The following is an 11,778-nucleotide window of genomic DNA, read 5'->3' as shown; positions in this document are numbered from 1 at the left end:
CCACACGTAGCAAACAGCAACCGGAAACGGCGCCAATGTATGACACCCGGAAGTAGGAAGTCCCGCCTCCTCAGTGGCTTATAGTCCATAGTAATCGTCCAGTCTGTATCAATTTCTTGGAATGAAATTAAACATTCCAGTTTCCACATTTGTTTTTATTTCAGTCCCACTGAAAAGCAACCACACTTACAAATACAAGCACTTAAATTCAATGCAACTGCATTTAGTATGTCTGTTATATGAAGACAATAAGTCAGCACACGAAACAATTGAACAGCAGTTATCAAACTCCAGTGATGTAGCAGACTTGGCGTGCTTAGGATGCAAACACTGTAGGTACATGCATCTTAGGAGAGAACATTAACGGAGTGTTTATGTCACAAACAGCGTGTGGATAAAATGCCAGCAGGCTCCTGCAGCAGCCGTGCGCTTACAAAGGCAGGACTTCCTGTTCCGCCTGTGCCTGCTGCGTGCGCCGCGGGGCAGTGTTATGTCATCCAGAGGACCAACTTAACTGCCTCTCATGCTTCCTGAGAGAAACATATTTCCTGTCGCTCCTTAACCTGTGGAACTAAAGCACAGCTTTCTCTCTCAAAAGTACATTCTTAAGTAGAGTACCATGCTAAGGCATTTGTGGATGGGGAAGCGTTTTTTGTTTCTGTGGGCTTTTTTTTTTTCTCACTTTATCCTGCCTTTGAGGAGGATGCCTATTTTTACACGTGCCCATCTGTAAGTCCACCCTTTGTACAAATCTATACACAGTATATTTATATACATGGTTATCCCTCGGCACAGCCAGCGGGTCAAAGCACATGGCAATTCATCACATATTCGTCATTAGGGAGTCCACGTCCTCCGTGTAGTATGTACAAAACGATGGACTCATCTCACTGTTATAACACTGACGAAGTCTCTGGGACTCCTAATAAAGAGCTTACTTTTTGGTTATCACATATAACAAAACACACCTCGTTTGCAAATATGTCCATTTTGTCTCATGTTGGCAAAAAAAATAAAAAGAAACAGGACGCGGCAGCACTTTTCAGATCAAACTGCTTTCTGACTCCAAACAGGCATTTTGGTCCACTAGATTAGAAGTACATATTCCTAAATCCTGCCTCACGCTCCAGGTGTGCCCGCTTGCTCGCCCATGAGAGGGTCGGCGCCCTCCGCCACCTCCTCCTGGACCGGGGTGGTCTCACACTCGGCCGTCACCACGATGGTGTTCTCGTCGACCAGCTCGCACGTGGGGTTGGAGAAAGCCGACAGGGGGAGGGTGATCCTCTGCATCTCGCGCTCGTACACTCGCTGCTCGTGCTGCTTCTTCAGGTCTCGGCCCCTGTACAGGCACACACGGTGTTATTTGATAAATTTTCTTAAACCATAACAAGGATAGTGAGGCAAGTTTTCAGGAAAAATTTTTTAACACACTTTTTTAACAAAAAAATGTATGTTATATATTTAAAACAGCAGTAACTTTGCTAAGTTGGAAAACACTATAGGCAGGTTAAGCATCTGTGTTGTGGTCCACATGTAGACACAATATGGTTACCCTATGTGAAGAAATACTTTTTTTTTAAACTAATATATGCAGGTACTGCTGAGTTGTGACGTCTACTCTGTATGTTGTCTATTATACTGCCCCCAGGTGGCCAAGGCACGAATATCAGAATGAGCAACTAGACGATGTAAAAATGGTTGCCATTACTATTTTTATGATCTTATGACATTTGAGTGTCTCAACTCTTATCTCAAGGCATAACTGTAGTTTTTTTGTTTTTCCTTAAAAACGAACCGTTAATGTGTGTTCCTTTTTTTTTTTTTTTTGGAGAGCTCAGTTCGGTCGGTAATTTTACCGATTTGACATGTCAGTTAATGTGTGTTCCTGATACCGCGCACTACAAGATGGTTGCTAACGGAGAAGTTTGTTTTCAAAAAGCACAACCAGTGTTGCCAAGCTCTTACGACTACAAGATGACGAGTGACTTCAACTCCTGCTAAGAAGCACAAATCATGGCCGTTGTCGTTTGACATTGTTTTTTATGACAATCAAATCTGACGGAAGGCAATCACGCCGAACATTGCTAAAGATGAGGTGTCCGCTTACAGTACATGCTGAACAAGGAGTGATTTACAGGCCTGTTGGAAACTTTTGAGGTGAGGAATGTGCTTCCACGTTATCGCTACAACTCTAAATGAAAGTATGCATTTCTATGAAAGTTGATGCAAGTTAATGCTGGGGTGAAAAACATATTTTCAAAGCTTGTTTGGTGTCAGGAAAACTTCAGAAAATCCCAGAAGGGAAGAAAAAAAAACTTGCTTGCAATAATGTTTTGTCATTTGCCTTTTCTATTTGTGAAGGGATTTAAAAAATATATATATTATTAAAACTGGAAAGCTAATTATAATGAAAAAACTGGAGTTAAAAAAAAAAAAGTTCACTATGCCCTACACAGAATAGAATACACTTAAAGAGCTACAGTAGCTTGCTAGACAGCTAAAGTACAGTATACCTGTACCTAGTTACCTAGCTAACTCGCTTGACAGATAGTTAGCTCGCTAGTCACAGCTAGATGGATGGATGGATGGATGGAAGGAAGAAAGGCAGGAAGGAAAGAAGGATGGATGGATTAGACAGACAGACGGTTAAAGTACCACTGATTGAAATTTGTTCTCCGCATTTGACCCATCCCCTGAGACAGACAGACAGACAGATAGATAGATAGATCATAGGATTGGGAATCTTTGAATGTCTCACGATTCAATTCTGATTTTTTGGGGTCTGTGGTTCTATTCAGAATCGATTTTCGATTTAAAACGATTATTGATTCAAAATGATTTGATTGACAATGATCTTTGCTTTGATCTACTCCAGTCTGATTCGCTAATGCTAATTAGCGCGCTACTCGCGGCACTTTTATCACTCCAAAGAACGGCTCCACGCTGAAAAAAACCCCACAACTTTTATTGGAATAACTTGAACGTGACTTTTTCCTTCTACTCTCTAATGTGGCTACAACTTAACAGTGTATAAGACCGCGTGGAAACACACTGCCCCTCAGTGGCCAAACCGGATACAACATGAACAGCGCTCCAAATAAAGGCACACACACAGACAAAGGCAAGACAGTATAAAATAATTTAAATGAAATAGATTTTGGGACATTTAAAATCGATTCTGAATCGTACTAAATGAGAATCGATTTTTTGGCACTCACTCCCCTAATAGATCATACCCCAGAGAACTTTGAAGTCAAATTCCTTCTTCAACAAACATTTTTCCTGGAGCACACACATTGCCTGATACATAATTCTACTAGCTCTTGATCTCTGCTGTTTTTAATTGCTCTGCAGAAAGCTCGGGTCGCTCAGGGCGAAATTGTTATGCACATTAGCAAGAATAAAATCAGTGCTGCATTTGAAAACAATTTCATTTAACTACTGTACAGCCCAAGGCGGACTCGAGTTTGTGTGAGAGACTCGGATAAACTGCTGTGACGTGCCTTCAGCGGAAACAGTGGCAGATGGCGAACGGGACAAGCTGGCATGACTCATCTATTTTGAAGCCGAGCCATATTTGTACTGATCAGCATCCAAACGAGACAAGTGCAGTTGTATTCGTCTGTTTTTTCTGTCCATTCATTTTCTACCCAGCTGACTTTGAGTAAGTGGACGGATAAAACCAGGATTGGGCGCCAGCCAATCACAGGTCACATGCAAACAACCATTCCCACTCACATTCACACCTATGGTCTATTCAGTCTTCAACGAACCTAACATGCATGCTCTATGTAGGCATTGGACCCAGAAACATTGACTGTGAGGCAGATATGGTAACTACATGCGGGCCATGTTGTTCTTGAGAGAATCCAAAATCAAAAGCTCTTTAAAAAAAGACTTTCATTTCCTGCCACCCCCCTCAGCGTGTTCTTTGTGGCATTGCGTGCAAATGTGCAGCAACAGAGACAATAAGTGCGGAATGTGCAACACCACCTGATGCCCCCCAACACACACCGCCATCAAAGTTAGCTGGAAAAAAAGACTTTGTGCTTCTGTAACTTGAACTGTCGCCTCTGGCAGTGCAGCACACACGCGCGTGCACACACACGCACAAATGAAAGACTAGACGCTCTTCTTTCACCAGGAAGAAAAAAAATCCACTTTTCTGTTCTTTAGTCAACAGGAAACAAGAACATTTGGTCAAATGCAGCCATTTCTTTCAAAAGTCAGAGAAAATGAGATTTTTGTGAAAATAAACAGACCAAGTAGAAAATCAATTTTGATGCTAAATTTTTTTTGCTTTTATGACACATCTAACTGCTAATAGCTGAATGTTTATGAAATAAAAATCTATTATGTGAAAATGACAAACTATTAATTGTAGTTTAAAGATAAATGGATAAAAAGAACACTTGAACCCGGGAGGCGTGAATTTTTGAAGCAAGTTGAAATTTATATGGAAAAGTATCCATTCATTTAGATGGAAACATTGAACTAATGACAGTCCGTTGGTATACATGTATATCCGTTAGCATATTAGCAAAGTCCAGTCGGAGGTGGGATTCAAACCTGCAACCTCTTGGTTACTGGACAAGGCAATTTTCCAAATGCCCCACTGAGCAGTCTCAGACAGCTGGTAATGATAATCAGTTGTATGTATGGAAGTGGGCGTGGAAAGTGGGATTTAGAAAAAGTTCAATGTCAGTCCAATTAAAAATGAACGTGGAAAGGTTGATAGTTAACGTTAAATTGTGCCAATACTGTAAGTAATGTGGAATCAGACGATAAATACTATGGGTGTGCCCCAAAAATCGATTCTCATTTAATACGATTCAGAATCAATTTTAAATGTCCCAAAATTGATTTTATTTAAAAAATTTTATAATGTCTTGCCTTTGTCTGTGTGTACCTTTATTTGGAGCGCTGTTCATGTAGTACCGGGTTTGGTCACTGAGGGGCAGTGTGGTTCCACACGGTCTAATACACTAAGTTATAGACACATTAGAGAGTAGAAGGAAAAAGTCACGATCAAGTTATTCCAATAAAAGTTTTTTTATCAGCGTGGAGAAGTTCTTTTGAGTGATAAAAGTGCCGCGAGTAGCGCGCTTATTAGTATTAGCGAGTCAGACTGGAGTAGATCATTACAATTCCTTGCACATGTATAGATTGAAGCAAAAATCAATCAAAGCATTTTGAATCAAAAATCGCCCTCAAGCGAAAATCGATTGAATCGAATCGCAGACCCAAAAATCGGAATCGAATCATGAGACATTCAAAGATAATAATAAATACCCCAGAAGGCGTGACTTTTTTAAAGCAAGTTAGTATAAATTGGAAGTATTATGTGGGAGTTGTTTCATTGCAAAAAATAGTGGAGAATAAAATGCTTCCAACATTTCCTCCCATTTTTCGTGGAAACATATAATGAATATTTTTATTTTGGGTGTTTGTGGAAAAAAAAAAATCCCAATGCATTTGAATGGGCAAGTACTTTTTCCACAATTGCATTATTTTTCTCCTTGATGCACTTGCTCATTCACTGACCTTTTGTAGAAGTAGCCAAACGTGATGCCCGCCCCAAGAACGATGATAACCGCCATCATGACGATGCCGAGGGCGTAGCCTGAAAAGGACGTTACAGCAAACGGCAAGTTATAGTCTATAAAAGTCATGGTGTATATTTTCAGAAGGCTGTCGACATACCGAGCGTGCCCAGATCCTTTTTCTTTTTGGGTCCGGTGCGCACCCGCTGGCTGATTCCCATCACTGGCTGCACAGCACCGGCGGCGGCATCTCCCGAAGATGAGCGCGTCTTTGATGGGAGATCGCTGTCTGGGGAGGGAGTGGCCGCTCCTGGCTCGGTGGAAGTGAGCTCTGGAAACACAATAAAGCAGCATAACTGTTAATGACTTTGAAAGCTTGGAGCTCTGCCAATGCGTCATCACATTAGCCAAAGCAATCAGTCGGTAAGGATTGCTTTCTAACATTGTTACTGTATTTCTGTCCATTATCCAAGGTGCATCTCGTCAATATATGGAGACAGTTTAATGGGAGTTATTGAATATGCCGAGTCAAATTCATTATCAAGCAGCTATAGTGGACCCTCACAAGTCCATCACTTGAATCATTTTCCACAATATTTGTCCTCATTGAGGTTGTGGGCAAGTTGGAGACGAACCCAACCGGTTGCCCCAATCACATTAAGACAAACAATCATTCACATTCACACCTTGTGTATGGACAGTTTAGCGCAGAGGTGTCCAAAGTGCAACCTGCAAATCATTTATGGCCCACTGCACCTTTTTTACTGGACCACCACATATTCTAATAATAAAATCAAACGCTGCCCGCATCACAAGGACACATTTAAAGACAGCATACTATTTTATTGAATGGAAAAATAATAACAAAAGTTAAATGTTACACAACATCAACAGTCCATTTTGAAGTCAAATTTCAACGTTAAATAATAATGATATAAGATATCGAAAACATTTTCAGATGCAAGAAGTGGCACAAGAATGCACACTGACAAGTTACCACTGTATTGTATTTTCAGACTCTGAGTGGCACTTTTTTTCATCGTTTGGCTGGCCTTGCAACTTATACTCGGGTACGACTTCATATTCAAATTTAAGTATGGACTGGATCCCAAAATCCTCAAGAAAGTGGCAGTAATGCACCAAAAGTATTTGCCAACTGCCAAAAGAAATCAGAAGAAGAACAATAAGTAGAAGTAGAAGAAGAAATCATGTCAATTAATGTGTTCACTCATTCACTACTAGCCATTTTCACTGAAGCCACCCCCTTCGCTCCCGGCTGTTGTACTGGATTTTGACCGATTTTGCAAGGCCTACAGAATATTGTGTTCTATTGCTATAAAAACATGGAACATACCAAAAGAAAGATTAGGGGGAAAAAAGTATATTTGTATCGCTTTCCGTTTTGCAGCAATTAGCATTACAATATAGCTAAGTTTCATCATTATTCACAAATCTGTTTAAAACACTGGGGAAAAGAGGTTGTTGCAACATGGCCCTGGTTGATCTCTTATACTCTGCTGTCACCTGCCTGTCTTTTTGTATTAACTACCATTGCTTTAAGACACATTTTCAGGTCAGAGGCTGCATCAAAGTCTTCTGTATGCTCTAGCATAAAAACATGAAAAACATATAAATACGTTTTTGGGACCGCGGCAATATTTAAAATGGAACGTATTTATACGTTTTAGGAGCAGATGGGTTAAATTAGCATGCAGCTTTTCAACAAGGATTTACTATTTAGAGCACCAAAAGGTGACCAAAAAAAAGCCCCGACGTGAATTCAAGCGTTGACCATAATGTGATGTAGAATTTTAATTAAGGTTAGTCATTTTAAGCTTAAAATATTTGATTTGTTCCCATAGTTACGAAACTTTTGAATCCAACCAGAACTCATTATCTGCCGTCAACACAATTAGGGAACGGGGATTTTACAAGTACAAGCTCTACAGTTTTTTTTCTCCAAAAAGTGACTAAGTTGTGACTTAATTCCGAATTGCTGTTTTTTCTTCTTCATGATGCATTTTTTGACTTGGTGTGATTTATAACCAAAAAATACGGTACTTACCATTTTTCATTTGATTGTTTTATAGCCGATAAGTGTTTTTCATCCAAATATTTACTGTAATTTTGACCCTACAACTGTGTTAGGATAGGATAAGAGCAGGTTCTGACATGCGTACAAATTGCGTTGACATTGCTGTAGTGAACTACTACTGAATGGAAGCCCGTCGTAAACGAAGGACCGCTTGCATGGAATAGCTTTCTCCCCCACATGCCACTAATTACCAGTCGATGCCTTTTGCCGCCTCCTCCTCAAGTGAAAATTATAAAGGACGTTTTTTATCTTCTGAAAGTGGTTTTGTGTTCCCCCCCAATGTACCGCAGTTCATTGTTCGCAGCCACACTATGAAACAAGACTTTTATAGCGACTATTATTTTTAATTTTTTGCTTTTACAGTATACCAACTGTAAAGTCCTCACAAATGGGAAAGGAGAGCTAATTTAGCAGATACACTTTTCAGAGATTTCGTACACTTTTTCTTTGATCAAATACGATTTACAATGCGTTTAAAAGGGGAGTTATTATTATTTATTTTTTTTTTTAAAGAAGAAAGAAATATTTTCACCTATTGTGGCTGGGAATGTGTCCTCCGTGATAAACGGGGGTTCACTGTATACGTTTCCATATTGATTTTGTTGTATAATGTGTAGAGAGAATCGAGTGCGAAATTAGGCTTGATGTCTCGACGTGTGGTTTCTGGTTACTGTTGCTCCGATAACGAGAAGAGTGTTGCAATCTTGCTCTTGTTGAGCCGTACGACTGCAAAACATTTGGGAAAAGATCTTTGGGGAAGGAAGCAGCGGTGGAGAAAAGGCTCCGCGTGCTCATATGCTCGGTTGGCCTTCACATCTGCGCTTTAACATTTTCCCCACATCACCCATTTCCTGTGCAAGCACAAGTCAGCTGTTTACAAACTTGACTTTTTAGAAGTGTGTGACATCATAAGTGGGATGGCCAATAGGGTTCTGTCTCCAAGGTGAGAAGGCCACCGTCTGCCAATGAGGCGCGATGTGAGGCGTGGCAAAAAAAAGGAAAAAAAACAAGTCTGGCGACTGAACTTCATGACAAACATTGTTTTCATTGTGTGTTTGAGACCGGAAAAAAACGAAAGGCTAATTAGACTACACTTAACTGTGATTTAACCAACTGACCTACTAGTTATTTTACTCTCACATTGATGTTTACTTTCACTTGAATGATTTAGGATGAAAACCAGTGATCCAACAAAGTTTGAAAACAGGCTGCCAGTTTCTCCGGGCTGACAAACGTTTTGGGAGCTGCACAAAAATGTCATCTTGTTCCTCTCCAGAACATAACTCACTTGTAAGCACTCGAAATAAATCAAGCAAGCTGTTTGTTTGTTTTCATGGAATTTAACCATGATTTCCAGTTTTCAAAGGAAAAGAGGTCAAAAGTCACCTTGGCATGTCTCGATGGAACAAAACTGCTTCTGGACCGTCCCGTCGGGTCCTGCAATGTAGCACCAAGGCCTCTCAGAGGAGTCCGGATTTCGGCAGTAATTGTGATCTCCCGCACCTACACCAGGAAGGAGCAAAACAGCACATGTCTCTTACTGATGCCCCCATTCAAACACGCACGCGCTCTGGCTGCCTAGCGCTGGACTCATTAATCATTCACACAACTTCATCACACAACAATGAGCAAGCCGCCATTGGGGACAAACTAAAGAAAAGAAGAAGCAGCAGCTGCTGCTGCTGTGCAAGGGAGGCCATTTAACGCCATAAACACAAACATGGCTGTCCACGCTGTTATGAAAGCCACTTGAGAATTTATTTCAGATCCATCTTAAGGTCCATGCACTGTACTGATAGTAACATATATAGTTTCCCATCACTAGTAAAATAGTTCATCTAATATGTTGAAGTTGATAGAAAAAAAACATACTACTGCAAACTGTAGATATAACTAGTAAGACACCGTTGTTGCTATACTGCACTTAATTGTCTTACTAATGAGGATAAATAATGCACTATAAAATGGACCTTATAGGCTATTATCAAGAATATCAAATGAATGCCGGAATGGCTTTCTATACGTCTTGGTCATAATGTGCACTAAAACACTACCAATCAGATGCATTGTTTATCACGTGATCTATTGATCCATGTTAACATGAGATGTACTGTATTTACCTGTGTGTGGATCATACTGTGTGGACGTGTTGGTCCAATTTAGACAAGTCAGCCCCGAGGAGGAACTCTGCTTGAGTCCTCTGTAGCCCTCTCCATTGGACTCAATGCATTCTGCAAATTAAAAAGTTAACATGTGAGAACAGTCTGCAATTAAAGCAGGATGAGAAACGAGGTGTGGGGCGAGATTGACTTTGAAAAGAAATGTCTATAATGTATTTTTTTTTAAAAGAGCGTCGGCTACTTACCTTTTTCGTCTGCATTTAACACGCTGCTGTCCACGAAGGCTGCGCTCAAGAAAACAACATGCAAAGACAGAAACATCCTGCACGGGTGACGGATTGAATTCATTTCTCAAGATATGTATATTTTAAAATTAAAAGAGAAAGAGCCTGTGCTGAGGGCGACAGACACACTGCTCTCCTCGAGGAAAGTCTCAGCCCTTGTTTTTGCCAAAAAGACGAGCTCCCCTTTCCTAGTAAACAGCCTTCGGCTGGAGGAGGAGCTGTGTGACGACAAGCGGCGGCAACAACAGCAGAAGAAAGACACACCTCCAGGTCCTAAAGCCTCACCACGTTCTCCATACGACGGTCCCGACATACGCGGTTTCTACGTTACAAACGGAAGCAATTAGCTAGTTTGCGCAGCGGCGGAAGAATACATCGCCATGGGAACGACACCTTCAGTAAAATTACTGTTAAATTCAGTTAGTTATATTCATGGTCTCGAAGTGCTGTCAATGTGTTACTAACTGTAATTATGGCATTTCAAGGTTTCAAATTATGTGTAATGAACTAGTTTTGTCAGCGGCGTAAGATTTCGACGTTAAGCGCCGACCGGCACACGAAAACACGCAATTTTTTAATTGTTCGTATTTATGGCCTACAACTTAAGTGTTTTTCTATACAAATATTAACAGTAATCATGAAATTTCAAGGTGAAGAATGTCATATAATAAGCTTGCGTAGCATGCAATAAGGTTATTTAACTACTTTATAACCTCAATGTCATAGTATAAACAACATAAAGAACACTTCCAGGCCACATAACATACATGTAAGACAATAAATGAAAAACAGCAAGTAGGGCATAGCTTCCGCATGATGAAGCATAAGGTTAGGGTTACTTAACCCTAACCTTCTCGGCCATACGTCTGGCAGTTACTGAGTGCCTTGCTTGTGCTGTGTGTTTTATATGCCTGGAAGGGTTTTCCATACAATATTTACTGTAAATATGACATTTCAAGGTTACGAATTTGCTGGCAATGAACTAGAATGTGAAAAGGCTTTGTGATGTGCTTCTACTTTTTTTCTGCGATTGTTTTACATGTATCGCATAGTGCTTACTAATATTTACCCTAAGCATGACTTCAAACAAGGATACATTTCAGCTTGTGTATAAATCCCGCCTTAGGACCGAATCTTCGTCGCAAACCAAGGACCCCCTGCACATGATTGTACACATACAAACATGTACGAGCATGCACTTACAGTTGCATACAGTCTGGAGTGAACATGTCAAGTAGTAGTAGTTCACACACACATATTTACAATTAGTACATTATAACTGTAGGATTACTTTTCATGTCTATACATAGCTTCCCATCTGATTCACATTGACTCATTGCTTTCCATTTATAATCCAAGTGCAGTCAATCCTATCTGGCTCTTAAGTACGCGCTCATGTGTCCGTGTGTTCTTTCCCTGCAACTCACGAGGCCTGTTTTTCCACTCAGCCAGAAAGAAGACTCTGCAGAGGCCAAGAAATGGCAGCACCCGTGCTTATTTTCCCTTCCTTCATCACTGTGCATTGTTGGCAGTGTGCACAAAGAGAGCGGCCAACTCGTGAGTCGTGACACGCTCAGCGTTTAACACAGAAGCCAGACAAATTTTCCGGCAATGGCCTGTGCAAACACAGCAGCATCTGAGTGCAGCAAGTTTACCAATACCTCTCAGCAGCACCCTGAGAATTCCAAAACAAAATTGTACAATGCAGTAATTACATATGGACTCTTTAAGAGGAA

The 11,778-nt window shown here is 40.6% G+C and overlaps 1 protein-coding gene and 1 long non-coding RNA gene across 2 annotated transcripts; one reads left to right on the top strand and one right to left on the bottom strand.

The window, feature by feature from the left end:
- Positions 1-134: 134 nt before the first annotated feature.
- Positions 135-10,278, bottom strand: pik3ip1 (phosphoinositide-3-kinase interacting protein 1). The gene is made up of 6 exons (XM_086075837.1): positions 10,004-10,278; positions 9,759-9,869; positions 9,025-9,141; positions 5,704-5,874; positions 5,545-5,623; positions 135-1,339 (listed from the first exon to the last, which is right to left on the bottom strand). Exons 1-6 carry the CDS (start codon positions 10,104-10,106, stop codon positions 1,120-1,122), a joined length of 801 nt encoding a protein of 266 aa, XP_085931963.1. The 5' UTR covers positions 10,107-10,278; the 3' UTR covers positions 135-1,119.
- Positions 5,501-9,711, top strand: LOC147173980 (uncharacterized). Its single transcript, XR_015094825.1, has 3 exons — positions 5,501-5,966; positions 6,560-6,613; positions 8,810-9,711. It is a non-coding gene; the product is annotated as an uncharacterized LOC147173980 (long non-coding RNA).
- Positions 10,279-11,778: the final 1,500 nt, after the last annotated feature.

This window comes from Leptonotus elevatus, chromosome 5 (assembly GCF_054856555.1).
Source record: "Leptonotus elevatus isolate MCC_2025b chromosome 5, RoL_Lele_1.0, whole genome shotgun sequence".
Lineage (NCBI taxonomy): Eukaryota > Metazoa > Chordata > Actinopteri > Syngnathiformes > Syngnathidae > Leptonotus > Leptonotus elevatus.
The sequence above is the reverse complement of the archived record's forward strand: the minus strand, read 5'-3'. Positions and strand labels throughout refer to the sequence as shown.

Bases quoted from the DNA above. Each gene is read 5' to 3' on its own strand.
- pik3ip1 (XM_086075837.1), bottom strand. From the start codon at position 10,106: ATGAATTCAATCCGTCACCCGTGCAGGATGTTTCTGTCTTTGCATGTT. The intron at 9,870-10,003 runs GTAAGTAGCCGA...TTTAATTTGCAG, and splicing joins GTTAAATGCAGACGAAAAAG to AATGCATTGAGTCCAATGGA. The intron at 5,624-5,703 runs GTATGTCGACAG...CGTCCTTTTCAG, and splicing joins AAAGGATCTGGGCACGCTCG to GCTACGCCCTCGGCATCGTC.